The sequence below is a fragment of the Dipodomys ordii genome, unplaced genomic scaffold (assembly GCF_000151885.1).
Source record: "Dipodomys ordii isolate 6190 unplaced genomic scaffold, Dord_2.0 Scaffold49, whole genome shotgun sequence".
NCBI lineage: Eukaryota > Metazoa > Chordata > Mammalia > Rodentia > Heteromyidae > Dipodomys > Dipodomys ordii.
In genome coordinates this window covers 9,044,249-9,062,837 of record NW_012267265.1, presented here as the reverse complement: position 1 = coordinate 9,062,837, position 18,589 = coordinate 9,044,249, and the positions used below count along the sequence as shown (strand labels likewise).

At 34.9% G+C, this 18,589-nt stretch overlaps 1 protein-coding gene across 1 annotated transcript in view; it reads right to left on the bottom strand.

Annotated features, from left to right (window-relative positions):
• LOC105988478 (chromosome unknown open reading frame, human C4orf22) overlaps positions 1-18,589 on the bottom strand; it is a 554,842-nt gene that overhangs the window by 353,182 nt on the left and 183,071 nt on the right. The window contains exon 3 of the mRNA XM_013020104.1: positions 14,956-15,046. Coding sequence (XP_012875558.1) covers positions 14,956-15,046 — 91 coding nt within the window. The remainder of the gene's footprint in view (positions 1-14,955; positions 15,047-18,589) is intronic.

Genomic DNA, 18,589 nt, shown 5'->3' with positions numbered 1-18,589 from the left:
CAGTTGGAGGAAGTTCATAACTGGAAAGATACACGCTAATGCTTCTCTATCTTTCTCTCTCTATTTCCTGGCCACAACTAAGCAAGCAGCTCTCCTCTGCCATAAGCTCCTACTGTCATGATGTCCTGCCTCAACTCAAGCTCATAACAATGGAAACAGCTGACCATGGCATTTCAGAAACCCATGAAGGTGTCTCTCTTAGGTATTTGTCACAATGATAGACATGTATATAGTTTCATTGTTCCTGTTGTTTAAATGAGTCAATTTATGCCTATCAACTTTTCTTGTAGTTAACATATTAGTTAAAGTAATTTTACTGTCATTTAGCTCTAAATATTTTGTAAATTTTATTGTCATTTTTTCTTAGTAATTATGATATTCTTTTTCAATTGACTTATATTTCTATCATGGTGTTACAGCCAGAAAATGTACATGGATGTAAGTCAATATTTATTCAAACTTTTGTTCAGGGGAGAATCCTTGCACTAAGGGCCTGCATGTTGTTCGTTAGTCTTTTTTTTACCCAAGGTTGGCACTCTACCACTTGAGCCAATGATTTGCTTCTAACTTTTTTTGTGTGTGCGATTATTTGGAAACTGAATTGTCACAGATTTTCCAGATTGGGCTGGCTTCAAACTATAATCCTCAGATCTCAGCCTCCTAAATAGCTAAGATTACAGAAGAAAGCCACTAGTGCCTGGCTTATTAAGACTTTTGCTTCTCACCAAACATGTGATTGGCTTTGTAAATGAGAGGTGCAATTATCATTAAATATGTGATGCATTAACAACTTAGTTTATTAATTTCCAGTGTACTGAGAAAGCTTATATATGGAAATATGCACACTCAATAGCACTACAGCTCTGCAGCAGATGTTGGTGGTAACTCTTCTGGACCTTTACTCTTGGCAAATGCACCCAGTTATAAGACCTTACTGGTGTCTACCTGTTACTTCCTCCTCCTTCCCCCTTTCATCTCTATCACAGCTAGTGATTAACTGATGGCAGGAGAAAGACAAAATGGAGATATAGAGAGGTACAGACCCCTTTACCTTAAAGTTGAAGTCTATGACACAGTTCATCATCTGTGCATGATCATATTAAAAACTACATTTCTACTGGAGCTATCTTTGCTCATCTCATGTCATTATAAATTCACATAAGAGAAGTTCCCCAGTAAGTCACTTGCATGGAACCTGAATCCTAAGATATTTTTCTAGGCAGCCTGACCTAACATTGTTCACAATGATTATAATTAATTGAAAATGTATATAAGATTGATAAGTGGGATTGTATCAAATTAAAAAGTTTCTGTATGGAAAAGAATATGATAAATAAGCTGAAATGACAGCCTATACAATGAGAATTTTTGCAAGCTATACATCAGACAATGACATAATGTCCAGGATACACTGAGAACTTAAAAACATTAAAACTCAAAGAATCTACAACCCAATTAATAAATGGGCTAATGAGCTAAAGAGAGACTTCTCAGAAAATGAGGTAAAAATGGGCAATAGACACACAAATAAATGCTCAACAATTCTGAGGAATAAAGAAAATGCAGCCGGTGCCTGTGGCTTACACCTGTAATCCTAGCTAATCAGGAAATGGAGATCTGAGGATCTCGGTTCAAAGCCAGCCAGGGCAGGAATGTCTGTGTCTATTATCTCTAATTAATCACCAGAAACTGGAAGTGGCACTGTGGCTCAAGTAATAGAGTGCTAGCCTTGAGCTGAAGAGCTCAGAGAAAGTACTCAGGCCCAGAGTTCAAGACTCATGACTGACAAAAAGAAAGAAGAAAGAAAGGAAGGAAGGAAGAAAGAAAGAAAGAAAGAAAGAAAGAAAGAAAGAAAGAAAGAAAGAAAGAAAGAAAGAAAGAAAGAAAGAAAGAAGGAAAGAAAGAAACGAAGGAAGGAAGGAAGGAAGGAAGGAAGAAAATGCAAGTTAAAACAACACTGAGATCCAAATTAGAATGGCTATCATCAAAAATACAAACACAGTGTGCATGTGGACAAAAAGGAACCCTAATATACTATTGGTGGGAGTGTAAACTTGTTCAGCCGTTCTGGAAAGCAATATGGAGGTTCCTCAAAAAACTAACCATAGAACTAGTCTATAATCCAGCAACTTCACTCTTGGGCATTTATCCAAGAGATTACAAACAAGGATACTGCAAAGCATAACTATATTCATTGCTGTACTATTCACCATAGCCAATGTATAGAATATGCCCAGATGTTTCTTGATAAAAGAATGACTGGAGACATAGAATTCCATTGTGTATATATACCACATTTTCTTGATCCATTCATCTACTGAGGGGCATCTAGGTTGATTCCATATCTTAGCTATGGTAAATAATGCTTCAATAAACATAGTTGTGCTGGTAGCTTTAGTATGATCTTGTTTGTGAACATTTGGGAAAATACCCAAAAGTGGGATTGCTGGGTCATAGGGGAGATCTATGTGGAGTATTTTGAGGAACCTCCTTACTACTTTCCAAAGTGGTTGAACAACTTAACACTCCCACCAACAATGCAGTAGGGCTCCCTTCTGGCCACATCCCCTCCAGGATCTGTTGTTATTAGAGTTGTTGATTCTAGCCATTCTAACTGGGGTGAGGTGGAATCTCAATGTTGTTTTGATCTGCATTTCTTTTATGAGCATTGCTACATTTGTTAGGAAATGGAAAGACTTGGAGAAAATTATATTAAGTGAAGTAAGGCAGGCCCAAAGAAACATAGGTCCCATGGTTTCCCTTATTTGCAATAACTAGTCTATGTGTGGGACAAGCAGAAAAGCTCAGATAAGATGATGTTAAGCAAAATGAACCCCAAGATAGGGACAAAAGTGTTTTTTTCTTCCTTGCTATGGTTTCTAATGTATTTATAATGTATTTGTTGCTTTGTATGTCCCTCCCCCACGGTATAACCCCTGACTTCACTGTATTTGATGTTGGTATAATTTGGGGAGGGGAAGGGAAAAAAACAAAATGTTTATATAGGGATACAGGTGGACCCATTGCAACAATGAGATGTACAAGATGCTATGTCGAAAAATGAACTTTACAATTTAGACGGGGAGGAGGTAGGGGGCGGGGTGGATGTAGTTGAGGAGGTAGGGAGGGAAGGGATGGTAGGGGAAAAACAAAGGAGGAGGCAACAATGCTGGATAAGAAATGTACTCATTACCTTGCTCATGTAATTGTATCCCCTCCGAACGGTATTTTCACAATAAAAAACTTATTTAAAAATTGCTTTAAAAAAGAATGAATGGATCAAGAAAAAGTGGTAGATACATAATGGAATTTTACTCATTCATTAGAAAGGATATTTCATCATTTGCAAAGAAATGGACAGACCTGGAAAAAGCTACATGAAGTGAATGTAGGGCCTGAGAGACAAAGGTTACATGTTTTCTTTCATCTGTGGAAGCCAGAATTAGTTTATTAGTTTATTCTTACATATTTATGTAAGAAGACTCGTTGGGTGGTATACAATTGTACACAACTCTATTAACTGAAGTATGGTAGAACTCAAGTTGTTGTAATTCCTTAGAAAGGCTAAATGATACTCCAACAAAATAAACACCAGAAAATGGATACTTGCAAAGGGTACAGTAGGGTCAAGGGGATGGGAGAGGTAAATGAAGAGAAGAAGGAAGGGAGAGTTCAGTAAAAAGATTCAATAAATATTCTACAAATTAAGAAAAATGAGAAAAGAGGTATGTTTGGAGGGATTGGTGAGAATGTTGAAAGAGTTGACATCGATGAAGATACATTTTATTCATAAACTATTTTGTTCAATAGCAACTGTCCAACTACATAAAGATAATAAAACTGTATATAATAAAAAAGAAATATATGTGACAGGTATGTGCTTTACACATTGTACAGTTTTGTTTTATAAATATCTTGATAGTGTAAAAATTATCTCCCCATTATGAGTATGGATAAAGTTGAGTCAGGTATTTAATTTGCAGTAAGTGCTAAACCCTACACAAACCCAGGTACCATTGCTCTGTCAACTCTTTCCATACTCTTTGTCTCAGCACATAGTATCAGTATATTTTTAATCTAGGGAATAAAAAATAAGATAAGGATATATCCACTATGTTTTTCTAGTGAAATTGGAGTTGATAAGTGTTTTATTTTGCAGTGATGTCATTTGTTTAAAATAAAAGTAAGATTTTTATGAGTCATATAATTTCCATGAGGGGTTATTAGTGGGAAAGCATGGGTTCCATTAGAAAGGAAATAAACTTTTGTATAATACCTTCATTTTCTTGAAAGAGAACATTTTATAAAAATTGGAAAATAGAGAGGAGGGAAAAGATCATGTCAACACAATGTTTTTGGTCAAACACAACACAATCTTATGTTTCATAGAGATTTCAACACAGGAAATAAGTATATTGGAAACGGCCTAATTCATAGATTTTCCTGACTCAGGTACAGTGGTTTCTTTGAATGACTCTGAAGGAAAAGTTGTAAGCAATGTTTTCATACCAGCTCCAATAATGCATATTTCAAAGCCCAAACTAGTCAGCCATGTAACTGTTTACATAGTCAACATTCAGGGGAAAATAAGAATCAGAAGGTCCCACCCAGAATGGTATGTGATCTTTCATCATAAGTTTCTGATTATGTAGGGAATGTTTTATTTTTGTCGTTTCCATTCACAAATCAAGAATTTTTAGCTACTAACGTCTGAAAAATGGCAGTCTAATCCTGTGCTATTTAGCCACTTAAATGTTGTGGGGGAGAAGCGGCAGGAGGGAAAAACTGGGAGAAAATGAAGGAAGAGGTAACACTGTTAAAAAAAATGTACTCTTTACCTGACTTATGTACCTAATCTTCTCTGTGTATCAACTTTACAATAAAGATAAATAAATAAAAGAACTACATACTTGTGTTACAATAGAAATACTGTAGGGAGGGACCATGTCTTTCCATCTTTGTCTAAAACAAATAATAAAATGCTTTGTACAGAGTAGAATATTAAGAAAATGGATTGGAGTTTCCTATGGCACTAAAAATCACTTTGTAAAGTGTTCTTTTAAATATTTGAATTTCTGTAATATCTTGCTAATGGCTAACAATCTTAATGAAATGAAGAAGAAACTTTGTTACAAAGAACTCTTTCACCTATATTTTGTAAAGGGAAATTCAAAACTATTTAATTCTTCTTAAAATCCCCACTAGGATGAACAAATGTAGTTACATTTATCAATATACACTATGTAAAATATGAACTATACAACTTGTGGGCAGGGATGGGAGGGGGAAACTGGGGGGAAACAGAGGAAGGAGTGACATTGTCCAAGAAGAATTGTACTTATTAACAATAACACTAAATATTTTTTAAACTACCAGAAAGTCATAGTATGTTTTTACATTATTTTGTTTAAAATTCTGGTAGTCAAAATTTTGGTAATCATAATCATAGTTCAGAAATGGTATTTTCATAAGTCCTTGCTATGTATCATTCAGTATTCCAAATATGTAGTTTTATTTTCTATTTAAACTCAATATTAAGCTAAGAATATTCTTTTTAATCCACACCTTAAAGAAGAGGACAACAGTGTGTTGTTCGACCTCCCTGTGTTACAGGACAGAACTCAAAACCAAAGCCACCAAAGAAAGTCCTGTAATATATGGAGGCTGAACAACACACTGTTGAATCACAAGTAGGTCATGGAAGAGATTAGAAAGGAAATTAAAATCATGATATTCAACAAAAATGAATGCGCAAAGTACCAGTTCCTCTGGGACACAACAAAAGTAGTACTCAGAGGCAAGTTTATATATAGCTCTGGGTTCTTACATCAACAAATTGGAGAGATCCGAAACCAACAATTTAATGAGACAATTTAATGGACCTCCTTGAAAAAGAGCAGCAAGCTAAACCCCAATCCAATAGACAGAAAGAAATAATTAAAATTAAATCAGAATTAAATGAACTAGAATCCAAAAAAACATAGAAATAATCAACAAAACAAAGAGCTGGTTCTTTGAAAAAAATAACAAAATTGACAGATCCTTAGCAAATCTTATCAGAAAATGAAGAGAACACACCAAAATAAACAAATTCAAAGATGAGAATGGAAACATCACCACAGAAAAAACCAAGATTCAAAACATTATAAGAGAATACTTCTCAAACCTTTATGCTAATAAGCTTGAGAATCTGTAAGAAATGGATAAATTTCTAGCAAATATTGGCATCTTGTATATATACTTCTCTAATTTGGGGAGGGAAAGGGAAAAAACAAAATGCTTAAATAAGGATACAGGTTGACCCATTGTCACAATGATATGTACAAGACACTATGTTGAAAAATGAACTTTACAATTTAGGCAGGGTGGGGGGTATAGTTGTGGAGGTGGGAGGGAAGGAATGGTAGGGGAAAAACAAAGTTGGAGGCAACAATGCTTGATAAGAAATGTACTCGTTACCTTACTTATGTAAGTGTAACCCCTCTGTACAATATTTTTACAATAAAAATGTACAAAATAAAAAAAGAAGAAGACAATGTGGCTTAAATATGTGAGGAACTCCCTACACCAAAACTTTTCCTAATTTTCTAATTTTCCTAATCTAAATATTTTTTATTGTGGAAATACTTTACAGAGGGGTTACAATTACATGGGCAAGATAACGAGTACATTTCTTATCAAGCATTGTTTTTGTAAATAATTTGTAGTACTCAATCAGCATTAAGTCTGGAACTTGAATTTCATCTGGGTGCATCTCCAAATTCTATTTTTATTTACCCATTGAGCAAAACAAAAATCCTCTAAGTTCAGTACTATAGTTCTCTTCCCATTATTAAAATTACCTTCAGCTGGTCACTCTATACTGAGTCCCCCTAATAGAAGCATGAGCATGGCCTTCCAAAAATCCTCTATTTCCTATATCAAAACAAATCACTTTAGGTCTGAGAATGTAGCTCAGTGGTACAACATGTGCTTAGCATATGTGAGATATTGGGTTCAATCTCTAGCACCAACATAAACAACCACACAAATTCTTAATTTGTTATTTAAACTCCAATATCAATTCTTTAATTTCCCTATCCCAGTCTTTCATTATCAATTGTCTAACTATGATAATGGCCTCTCCATTGTGTTGCCTGCCTCATACATCATTCTCCATCCCTATATTCTTCTTCCCATTTCCTGATGCTAAGGTACTTTTATAATACATGTCTGATCATGTCAACTGTTGGTCTAAATTCTTTCCAGGATATCAATCATCCTTGGGCCACTTTTTCATGCTTCTGACCACAGCAAGTGACTCCTTAGATCAAGCTGTGGGTCACCACCCTGGCTTCCTTGCCTTCTTCCCCAACATTTATTCAAGGACTATCTACCAGGCACAATGACCAACTGGACATAAGACTTAATGAATGAAAGCGGGAAAGAAAATTAGTGAGTTGTAGATTTACCTGAGATGACACAGAGCTAAGTAGGGTTCAGGAGAGAATTACTGTTCAATGGTAGCCTGGGCAAAAAGCAAGAGTATTTGAAAAAATAACCTAAAATAAAATGACTGGAGCTCAAGGAGTAGAACACTTGCCTACTAAGCACAAGGCCCTAACTTCAAAGCCCAGTAAAAATGAAAAATAATGTGTGAGTATATGTGTGTATGTGTGTGGGGGGGGTTGTATATGTGTGTGCATCAATAAATAGTCAAACACATCGTATTTATCCTATGAGGGAAAGAGTGTTCTGTCAGCACTTTTTTCACTTATGTGACCATATTCTATTACCACATCTTGTCAAGTTTACTCTCCAAATGACTATGGAATGAATTATCTTCATTTTTCTGATTCCAGCTACCATCTCACTTCTCATATTCTCTTATCTAGTCCTGCCAGACATCTTCTGGCATCTGCTTTATTCTATTTTTTTCTTTTAAACTGAAGGCATGGGATGCTTTCAACATGAAATATCAGTATGCCATCTATGAAGTCATTTTCATGTCTCACAAAAACCCACAGAGCCCTTTCATACCAGCCGATGTTCGTGTATTTGTCACAATATCTATCATGGTTTCAACTCTAATTTTATTGATGTGTTTACTTGATTATTCATTTCTTCTCAAAGAATTGGTAAGTTCTGCAGGTATTTGCCATCTTGCACATAGTATACCTAGTATGCCAGCTGTAAAGCCAGTTGTCACTATTCAATTAATGACTAATTTAACAAATCAGTATATGAGCAACAAAGATCTAGAAAGAAGTATATAGCAATGCGGTATTGAGTTTAGATAATACACTGAAGCAAGCTGTATTTCTGGAAAAGGCACAGGGCAAAAGACGATATACTGTGATCAACAATCATTACCAGAAAGACACTAAGATTAAAAGTCAGAAGGAAGTAGGAAATCCACGGGATAACTATGTCAAAAACAACAAGATGGTAGAGAAAGACAAATTGAGTATCTACACAACTCAGAGTAGTCTACAAATAAATGGAAATTGTTATCCCAAAACGAACCAATTTATATCTTTAATTTTTATACAGCCTTTTCTTCATGTCATCATCTTATTTTCACAACCTAAGATTTTGCTAAATTTTTATTAAATACTCTTTAGGTATATGTCTTCATTAAAAGGTCTGCTTTAATTCTATTACTTCTATCAAAATATTTCTGGGGTGGGTGGGGTTTGTTAGATGGGGAAAAAGATGAAAGGGATGGCATTGATCAAGATTCACTGTACTCACAAACTGCTATGTTGAATAGAAACCTCCTTGTGCAACTATTTAAGGATTTATAAAACACGCTAAAAAACAATATTTCCTGAGGTTAAAAAATCATCCCTTATATTCAGCATTATTTAAAATTTTAACTTTTGTATCTTTTCCATTAGTTCTAATGAAGATGTGCATTTTCTAATATCTTACATTGAAAGAAGGTGTTCCCTTCTCTGAAGAGTTAGAAGGGTCTGTATCCCCTGCCTTTGGCCTCAAATGTAAGTTCTGGGTGTCCAGATCCAGACCTATTTAATATGTTCTGCTAAGCTCTTGTCCTAAGCAAACGGCTGATATGTGTTTAATGGTGATGATAGCATTAAAAACTTCATAAAACGAGGAATCAGAAAACTCAGTTTTCTCAGGAAACAACATGCTCACAGTTGAGACAGCAAAGGGAAATGAATGATCTTTGATTTTTTAAAGAAGTTTTAAGTTTTAAATGCTGTGAGACTTCAGAAAAAATTTTCAAACATAAATGGGTAAATTAAAATTTTAAAAATAGTGACTGATAAAGTAATTAACCTATTATTTCAAATACAATTTATCAAAATTCTTTTGAATGCAGTTGCAGATATATTACATAAAGTTAAGTTCTTTTTTTTAAAAAACTAAGTGCATAAATACAAATGTATTTTGGAAAGGGTGTAAGGAAGAAAAGTGTGTTTTTGTATATGCAGCACGTGTTATGTATGTGTATCTATATACACAGAACAAATGTGCACACATACACATGAAATTAAAAAAGGATTCATGAGCTCATATTGACTCTTAAATAAAATTACCTCCATTTGTTTTACTTTATTTGGGGTTGTATTAGGATTTGAATTCAGAGCCTTTTGCTTACTAGACAGGCACTCTATATTTTAAGCCACAACCTCCAGTACAAATAACTTCTCTTTTTATTTTAGATTTATTTTTTTCATACATTTTATTATCTTTATATAGTTATGCAAAGGAGTTATCATTCAACAAAACAGTTTATGAATACAACAAATCTTGATCGATGTCACCCCTTTCATCATCATTCTCTCCCATCCTTTGACTTAACAAGCTTTTCACAAACTTTGGATGCTAAAAATCCAAAACCTAATAGCTATACACACACACACACACACACACACACATATAAAATGGGACTAATAACAATATACAGGGAGCTTAACAGATTTAACTTCCCAAGAATAATAAATAAAAAATTAACTATGCCAACAACATCTGAAATATTAAGCTGAAAGTTTTTAAAGGGGAGCAAGTGTTTATTCTTAGTAGTTTTATACGCTGTTAATTTTCCCCCAAATCTATTCCCTCCCAGGTCATAGTCCAAAGATTACATACATGTCAAAGCAGTAAGCTTATGGGAAGATGAATGTGCATACTAAGTAAATAGAACTGCAACAATGTATCTTTATAACATGTTTTTATTGTACAAAAATACTGTATAGAGGGGTTACAGGTACATGAGCAAGGTAATGAGTGCATTTCCTCTCAAGCATTGTTACCTCCTCCTTTGTTTTTCCCCTACCATCCATTCCCTCCCACCTCCACAACTACATTTCCCAACCAGCCCCCCACCCCATCCCCACCCCCACCTAAATTGTAAAGTTCATTTTTCAACATAGTGTCTTGTACATCTCATTGTTTCAATGAGACAACCTGTATCCCTATTTAAGCATTTTGTTATTTCCCTTCCCCTCCCCAAATTAGAGAAGTGTATATACAAGATGCAGGGCACCGACTTCAGATACAGTGAGAACAGGAATATCTTGAATTTGGCCAGAAGGAGCAAACAATACATAAGGGTCAACTGCACAAAATAGAATTTGAAACCTGGGGGTCACCAGATAAAATTTGTGAATGTGGAACAGAAAATCTAATCTTTTAATTTTTTAATTCCATTTAAGAATCTCAGAACTGTGCCTGAAAACTGCTATGGAATTAGTGCTTCAGGCTTTACCAAGGGCATGCAAATCAACTAAAGCAATTCTAAAAGCATATGGTAAAATTTCTTGCATGTTCTTTCAGAGAGATGACTAGGAGCCAGAGTGTTTCTGGGTGAAGTTCTCCATTTAGTTTATAGTCCCACATTACATAAAATATAAGGATGGTGGGCATCACAGAAGCTACAAGAAAGGTCACTTTCTCTAGAGCCTCTGCTAAATCACTACAAAGGAAATGGACTTTCTAACTCCTTAATTTCATATTTCTGGACTCCAGAAGTGTGAAGAATAACATTTTGTTTTCAGCCTTCCAGGATGTAACATTGTCATGGCAGCCATGGGAAACTAATACATCATCCTGCTTGACCTATCAACAATATTTAATAAAATAAAGTCTGCTTCTTATTTTGATTATTTTTTCTCTTGGTAATTTTTTTCTCTTCTAGTATCACTGTCACCTGACTCCTCTCCAATCTCTTTCTACTAGGAATCTTTTGCTGGCTGTTGAACATGTGGCAGATCTCAAAATGTTGGAGTATCCTAAAGATTGGTCATAATGCCATGATTTCTCCTTATATTTTCTGGCTACTAAACTTTCTTAAGTCCATTGCCTTACAGACCATTTAGATGTTAATAATTTTCCTATTTATAATTCTAACAAAGACTACCATCTACATTCCAAATCTACACTCAAATAGCCAATCGGCTTCTCTACTTGGGTGTCTAATAAGAATTAGTACAGTCAGGTGAAAACCATTTCAATGAGAGCTGAAATAATTTATATCTCACATTTATTCTGCATTAATAAAGGCACCAGGATCTAACCACTTGCTCAGCTTAAAAGCCTAGAAGTCACGTTAGTTCATTACTTCTTTAATATTCCATATTAAGCTATAAATGAGCCCTCTGAGTTCTATTTTCAAAACATAGGCCTGACTAGTCGGCATCTCTCCATCTCCATTGCTACTATTCTTTTGCTTTCATTACTCCTATATTACCACAAGAACACTATGATTTGTCTTCTTGCCTCTGCTCTGCCTCTGCTTACTCACATTTTGACCAACATCATATACCAGTGGTAAAGTAAGTCTTTCTACAGTATCTACCACATCAGGCCACTTCACTGCTTCAGATTGTCAATTGACTTTCCATTACAATAATTAAGAATATATGACAATATGACCTGGAGGTATAGCTTGACAGTGGAGTGCTGCCTGTCAAATTCAAAGCCTACAGTTCAAACCCCAGTACTGCATTGGAAGCAGTCTGATGACTTTCTCTCTGATCTCATCTGTCTCTTGGATATAATATGATTTTTCCATAATTGGTGTTCATTTGCTATTCCTTCTTGACATGTTTCTCACTCAACTCTTCATCTAAACTCTTCATTTCATGCAAGCCCCAACAGTTATTACCTACTCAAATGCTTCTCTTAGTTATAATGGCTAAAGAAGCCAACCAATCTCTAGTCAATTTCTGTCAAATCAGTTTTCTAGGTTTTGTTCTCTTAGTATCTATCCAAAGCAGAAATTGATTGTTATATTTGTTACCTTTTTATTTTGTCTTACTTATTTTCTCTCATCCACTATCTAAAATTAACTCCCTTTCAATAATGACCACTGGGGATTATATAAGCCTTTTAAATTTCCAATCATGCTCAGAATGAATTATTTCAAGATTAAGAAGGTATAATCCTAAAATCCTGAAAAAAGACACACACACACACACACACACACACACACACACACAAACACACACATACTACACAAGTCAAGGAAGGAATTGTGTGAGATTTGTGTTCTATGTTAACAATGTCTGTTCAGATATACATAAGACTGATATTCTACAATCTCAGATGTGGATAGTAACCATTAAGAGTTAACAAATTTAGGGCTGGGAAGGTGGCTCAGTGGTAGAGCACTTGCCTTGCATGCCTGAGGCCCTGGGTTCAATTCCTCAGCACCACATAAGCAAAATAAGAAAAAAGCCGGAGGTGGTGCTGTGGCTCAAGTGGTAGAGCGCTAGCCTTGAGATGAAGAGCTGAGAGACAGTGCCCAGGCCCAGAGTTCAGGCCCCACAACCAGACCCAAAAAAAAAAAAAGAGTTAACAAATTTGTTTCCTTGTGTCAAATTTCCAACATTTAAGCTGGGCACCCATAGCCTGTTATCCTAGCTACTCAGGAGAGTAAGATCTGAGGATCACCATTCAAAATCAGCCCGAGCAGGAAGTCCTTTAGACTCTTATTTCCAATAAATTACCAGAAAACCAGAAGTGGCACTGTGGCTCAAGTGGTAAAGCATTAAATTTGAGGTAAAGAGCTGAGGGATAGTGTCCAGGCCCAGATTTCAAGCCCCACACACACAAAAAAAAATTCCCATGTTTAGCTCACTGGTAATGTTGACTACACATTCCCTGCATTAAATACAAAAGAAAAAAAAGTCTATCAATTAGAAGGCCATTGAGCCAAGATAAATGATGATTGAAATGGTGTAATAAGTAATTAGATAAACTTACATTTAAGAGAACATGGGTGAGAGAAGGTAAAGAGCCTATAATAATTATTATGTTTATTATCTGAATAAATGTTCAGATAATACTTTGTCAAAGGAGATCCTGCTGGAAAAGCAAAATTAAAGAAGGGGTTTTGTTTGTTTTTCCACTCTTGAGGCTTGAACTCAGAACCTGGGCACTCACTGTCTCTGAGGATTTTTGCTCAAGGCTAGTGTTCTACCACTTGAGCCGCAACGCTCCTTGAGCCACATATCCACTTTAGGCTTCTGTGATTTAGTACTTAATTGGAGCTAAGAGTTTCATGGACTTTCCTGCCTGAGCTGGCTTCAAACCATAATCCTCAGAGCTCAGTCTTGTGAATAGCTACAATTACAGGTGTGAACCACTAGCATCATAAAGAAGGTATTTTTGAGAAGTAAACTGGTATCATTAAAGATACCAGCTTAAGGTCTCTGATACTGTTTGTTCATATGAATTCTAACTGTGGATAATTTTCTGAACCTAGAGAATTTCATTTCCATCCTTAATATGAGTAAAACTTGTTCTCATCAGAGGTTTTTTGTTGTTTTTAATCTGCAGCTTGACCATGGAGGATCATTTTCAGTTTTTGAAACTCTTTAACTAGGAAACACAATTTTAACTATGACAATACAATTTTCTGCCTCTCCTCCAACTTTCTAAGCTGTTCTTTCTATTAAGAATTGGGCACGTTCCTAACTCCTTTTTGTAATTTGCAAGGCCCAGCGGAGTCTAGTTTCTGTCAATATTTCTATCCTCATGTCAAAAAAATCCCTCACAGCCTGCCTCTTCCAACAATAGCCCTTATTTCAAGCATGGATTTACAATATTAAATCATCTAACCATAATATGATTGTTGTCTTTTTCTTAACTATATTTAAGGTTATTTTTTTCCATGTCCAATTGTCAATCAACCTAATAGGAAAATTCCAATATTTTTATTGAGAAAACATTCATAAATAAGACTTCCTTATACACATATTTCTTCTGCAGTTCTAAATTTTTCACCACATCACTTTTGATTGTTTTTCTGTAAGTCACTATAATTCAGCATGAGTGTCTTCCTATTAAATTTAACTTAGAATATTTACGTCTTATTGTAATTTTGTCACTAGCATCTGTAATACATGCCTATATGTAAGTATATATAATATGCATAATATGTAATAATTATTTATTATTTATGGGTAATCTTTACATTTTTTATTTATCCCACGTTCTACTAAAGCAAAAGCAAATTTCTCTTGGATAACTCAAACTGTATCTTTGTATTATATGTTTTCTATCACATTTTCCAAGGTAAGATTATAAAGAAGCTTTAGAACTGTCTTCTAGTCATCTCATAAAATCAGACAGGAAGGGACAAGCATTGGAGGTCCATGGGTGATACAAGTTGGTTGTGAGTGAAACATGAGATTAGACCGAAAAGAAGCAGGACATAAGAAGCAGGACTATCACAAAAATGGAAATGACAATCTGTTTGCAATCAGTTTCTTCTATAAGACATGTTTAGAATATTACTTTTACAAGTTTTTTGGGGAGAACTTCTACAGATGTGATGGAAATGAAATGACACAGTACATATATTCCTACAATATCCAAGTATCAAACAGCCATATTTTATCCCTCGTAAGCTGTTTTAGAAGGATGATAGTAAAAGACATTATTGGTGTTAACTGTGCAATCACTGTACATACTTTAAGATTTGGGGTGAAATGTACTCACGCTCACTTTCCCAGTGCGATTGTCTTCCTCCCTTACTGCCAGGGCCTTCAGAAAATTGTCCCGCAGATCTTTACCAGCACTTGTCAAGGTCCTGCACAAAGAAAATCTTCAGTTACACTAAAGTGTTTTACTGTCAAATGGGGTCAACAATCATGAATCTTTATTCCAACAGACAGTTTCATTATGACATAGAAATTATATACACACAATCATTTTTGTGTACTAGATTTTTCAATTTTAGCTGTATAATCTTTATCTGTAAATGATAAAAATTAGCCTATAAATAATATAAATATCCATGTCAATACTTATCCCAGATACAATTAATTTCATTTACATTCTCATTTTATTCTCCTTATTACACCACGAATAGTCAAAATATTTGTGCCACAAACATGTTTAATTGTCTGTGATTTAAGTATAATTAATTTGAGTAAGAAATTGAAAATTATGAGGTAGCTAAGCCAGTATTGGTAGTGGAAAGAACATCAGATTAGTAGAAGAAATGTAGGCAAGAATGTAGAGTGTGATGCCTTTAGTAGATAAAAGGAAGCATTATGAGTTAAATTGCTATGTGCACAACTCCAGAAGATCAGAAAACATGAACACATAGGCACACAAACACACACACACACACACACACACACACACACATCACAACAAGTTGTTTTTGTCCTTGAAAGATTGGGGAAGCCATTGATGTCCCTACCAGGAGGAAGTGTATTTCAATGTCTCTACAGAAAAAATGTCCACCAGAAATACAGAGATAATCAGAAATGAAACCACATGTATCATTTTGTTGTTCTAGTTTCGATGTTTGAGAAGTAAATTTTGATAGCGTATGTTAGCCTAGTGTTTAAAAACATCATTACAACATAAAGTCACTGAGATATTTAAAAAGAGGAGGAAAATCAAGGTAAAATGACTTGTCACAGAAATTATATTTAAAGAAAATTCAAAAGAAACATCTAAAGTAACAAAGAGTGAGTTTAAGAGAGATTTGTAATTTTCTATATTTTTATTATTATGTATCCACTATGTCCCAGGAATTGTCTCAGGAAAAAAAATTATAATTCCCCACCATTCCAGTTGCTTGTAGTCTCAGAGAAAAGGTAAGTGGGTAGCCATATACATATACTAGATCATAACTGTGTTAACAGACATATATATGGTCATAGTGAAAGCCTTACCCAAGAAAAGCATTGAGAAATATGGTCACATACATAGGAAAAGGAATTTTAATGTCAGTAACCTGACAGGCTACCTTATGGGTGGAGAGTAGCAGCTGGACGCTGTTATAAGCACAGTTTTATAGGGCTGGGTTCATGTGGAAGGGGTTAACATTTACAGTTGTATTTGCATAAACAAGGTAGAGAGAAATTGCATTTTGAGAAGGGGCTGCCATTTGAGATTGCAGCTACCTGCATCACCTGTTTTCAGGTAAAAGCCTGTGTCACCTGTTTACGGGGGAAGGCCTGAGTCACCTGATTTTAAGGAAAGGCAGTTTTGTTTTTGCTCAAGGTCTAACTAAGGTGGGAGACTAGGTAAGAAGATGGAGGAGAAAAGGCTAACACATAGTATCAAAGTTCCTAAGAAAGGATTCTACCTATTCAAAATAATTCACTTAATATTACAAAGAAAAACAATTATTCTTAAACTGAATGTTAAAAAAATAAGACACTTTTAGTAGGGGTGGAAGATTGGAAAGGTATCTATAACTGCAAAGGAATAAAAGATAAATAATTTCAAGACAAGTCTTGGTAATGGCAAAATAGAAAGTAAATTTGGGAAGCAAGGGAGAAACCACATACTATTAGCGAAACTTGCCACTTGCATAGACATCCCATGGCAGATATTTAGTAAGGCCACACAGCTAGCAGGAAGAAAACCTGGGCTCAAACCCAGGGCATCCAATCCTAAAACACGGGGTGATGTTTTCCTTCTAGGAAGGCTGCTTAAGCTTAGACCTTGTCTTCCTGGAGCGGTTAAACCCCAAAGACTTCACATGAGGAAACAAAATGGCTAACTCATATTTGACACCTTTGAGGAACAGCCAGAAGAGAACAATATTGAGTGAATTAATTAGAAGGTTGTTTCAAGTTTAAAACTTTAGCTGAGTTAAACAGTGCTGGAGGGTAGAAAGAAAACGGGCCTGATTGGTGACTGCTTTGGGCAAAGATTTAAGCACTGATTACTGCAGGTTTCTTTAGAAATAGGTTTCATGATCTAGAAATACAACTCTTTAAATTGACCATGCTTTCTTTTGTTTTGCTAGTTTTGGGTTAGGGGGTTTGCAGGAGCAGTGATAATAATCCAAACAACCAAATGCAAGGGAAATACAACCACTAATTCACATAGACAAAGAAAATCAGGTGTTTGGGAATGTTTCATTCGTTTTTCTATTCCTATATCCTATACACTGCTGTAATACTAAATCTCTAAAGTGTAAAACTCATTTTGTCAATTGCTTACTCAGAAAATATGCTCTACTCCACCACTGCTCACAGGATAAATTGCTAATCCCATCATCAATTTCCTGTTCAGAATCATTGTGTTAGAAATTCTCTATAAGGTTTCAACAAATAGTTTTACAAGGGCATCAGTCAGAACTAGGTTGATTTTGCTGAAGAAACAAATGACCCAGACCCCAAGGGTTTACACTTATAAAAATTATTTCCCAAATATACTATATTTTTCCATTTTGTCTTTGAAATTATGACAATCAATGTTCTTCCAGCAAGTCCCCTTTCAGTTCATTAGAATTTGTTCACATTGCTCATAAACAAAACCTGTTATTGATCAAAGAGCTATCCCGTTGAGACAGTCCCAAGTTCCCACAGGTTTGCAGGTGTTAAGCCTACTCTATTCCTACCACCTCCCAAAATATTTTTATTGTAAATCTTTAGAACTGTATAGCTAAGTAAGATCCAATTTGCTTCAAAAAATCCCAGCAGCACAGAAGGCAATGATCATTAATAAGTTTACATGCATTCGTCAAGGTTACTTTCTAGATATTTTATTTTATATCTGTCTATCTATCTATTAATCTATCTACACACATACATATAGATATGAGCTCTTATTCTTTCATATACATATACCTGTAAACATATACAGAGTGAGGATAAATAGGTGATAAATAGGTAAGTATAAGATGTAATAAATAGGTAATTATAATATAGATGTATACATGAGAATAAAGGCTTATAACTCGGGGACAATTACATAAGTAATCACTCTTACACCATGCTATAGCTGACAAGTTGGAATTTCTCTGCAAGTGGGAATATTGGAAATGACAGAAAGGCAATATAAAGTGTGTGTGGTAAGGAATTATTAAATCTTTAACATGTATTACCTTTATTTAACTAGATTTATTTAATAGTAACTTGGAAAAACATGCTTAAATAAATATTAGAAAAGAAATTACTTCCTCAAGAACTGAAGGATATCTGTTACAAAATCTGTGTTTTATAAAAGCAAATACTCCATACTTTAGTTGTTTAACTCCACTTTCAAAATGGACTAAAAGTAATATGGGTTAGCTACTCTTTATTAACTGTGTTTAATCATTAGCTAAAGGAATCATATAATCCTATACAAATGACTATAAACATATTTCTAACCCTGACAA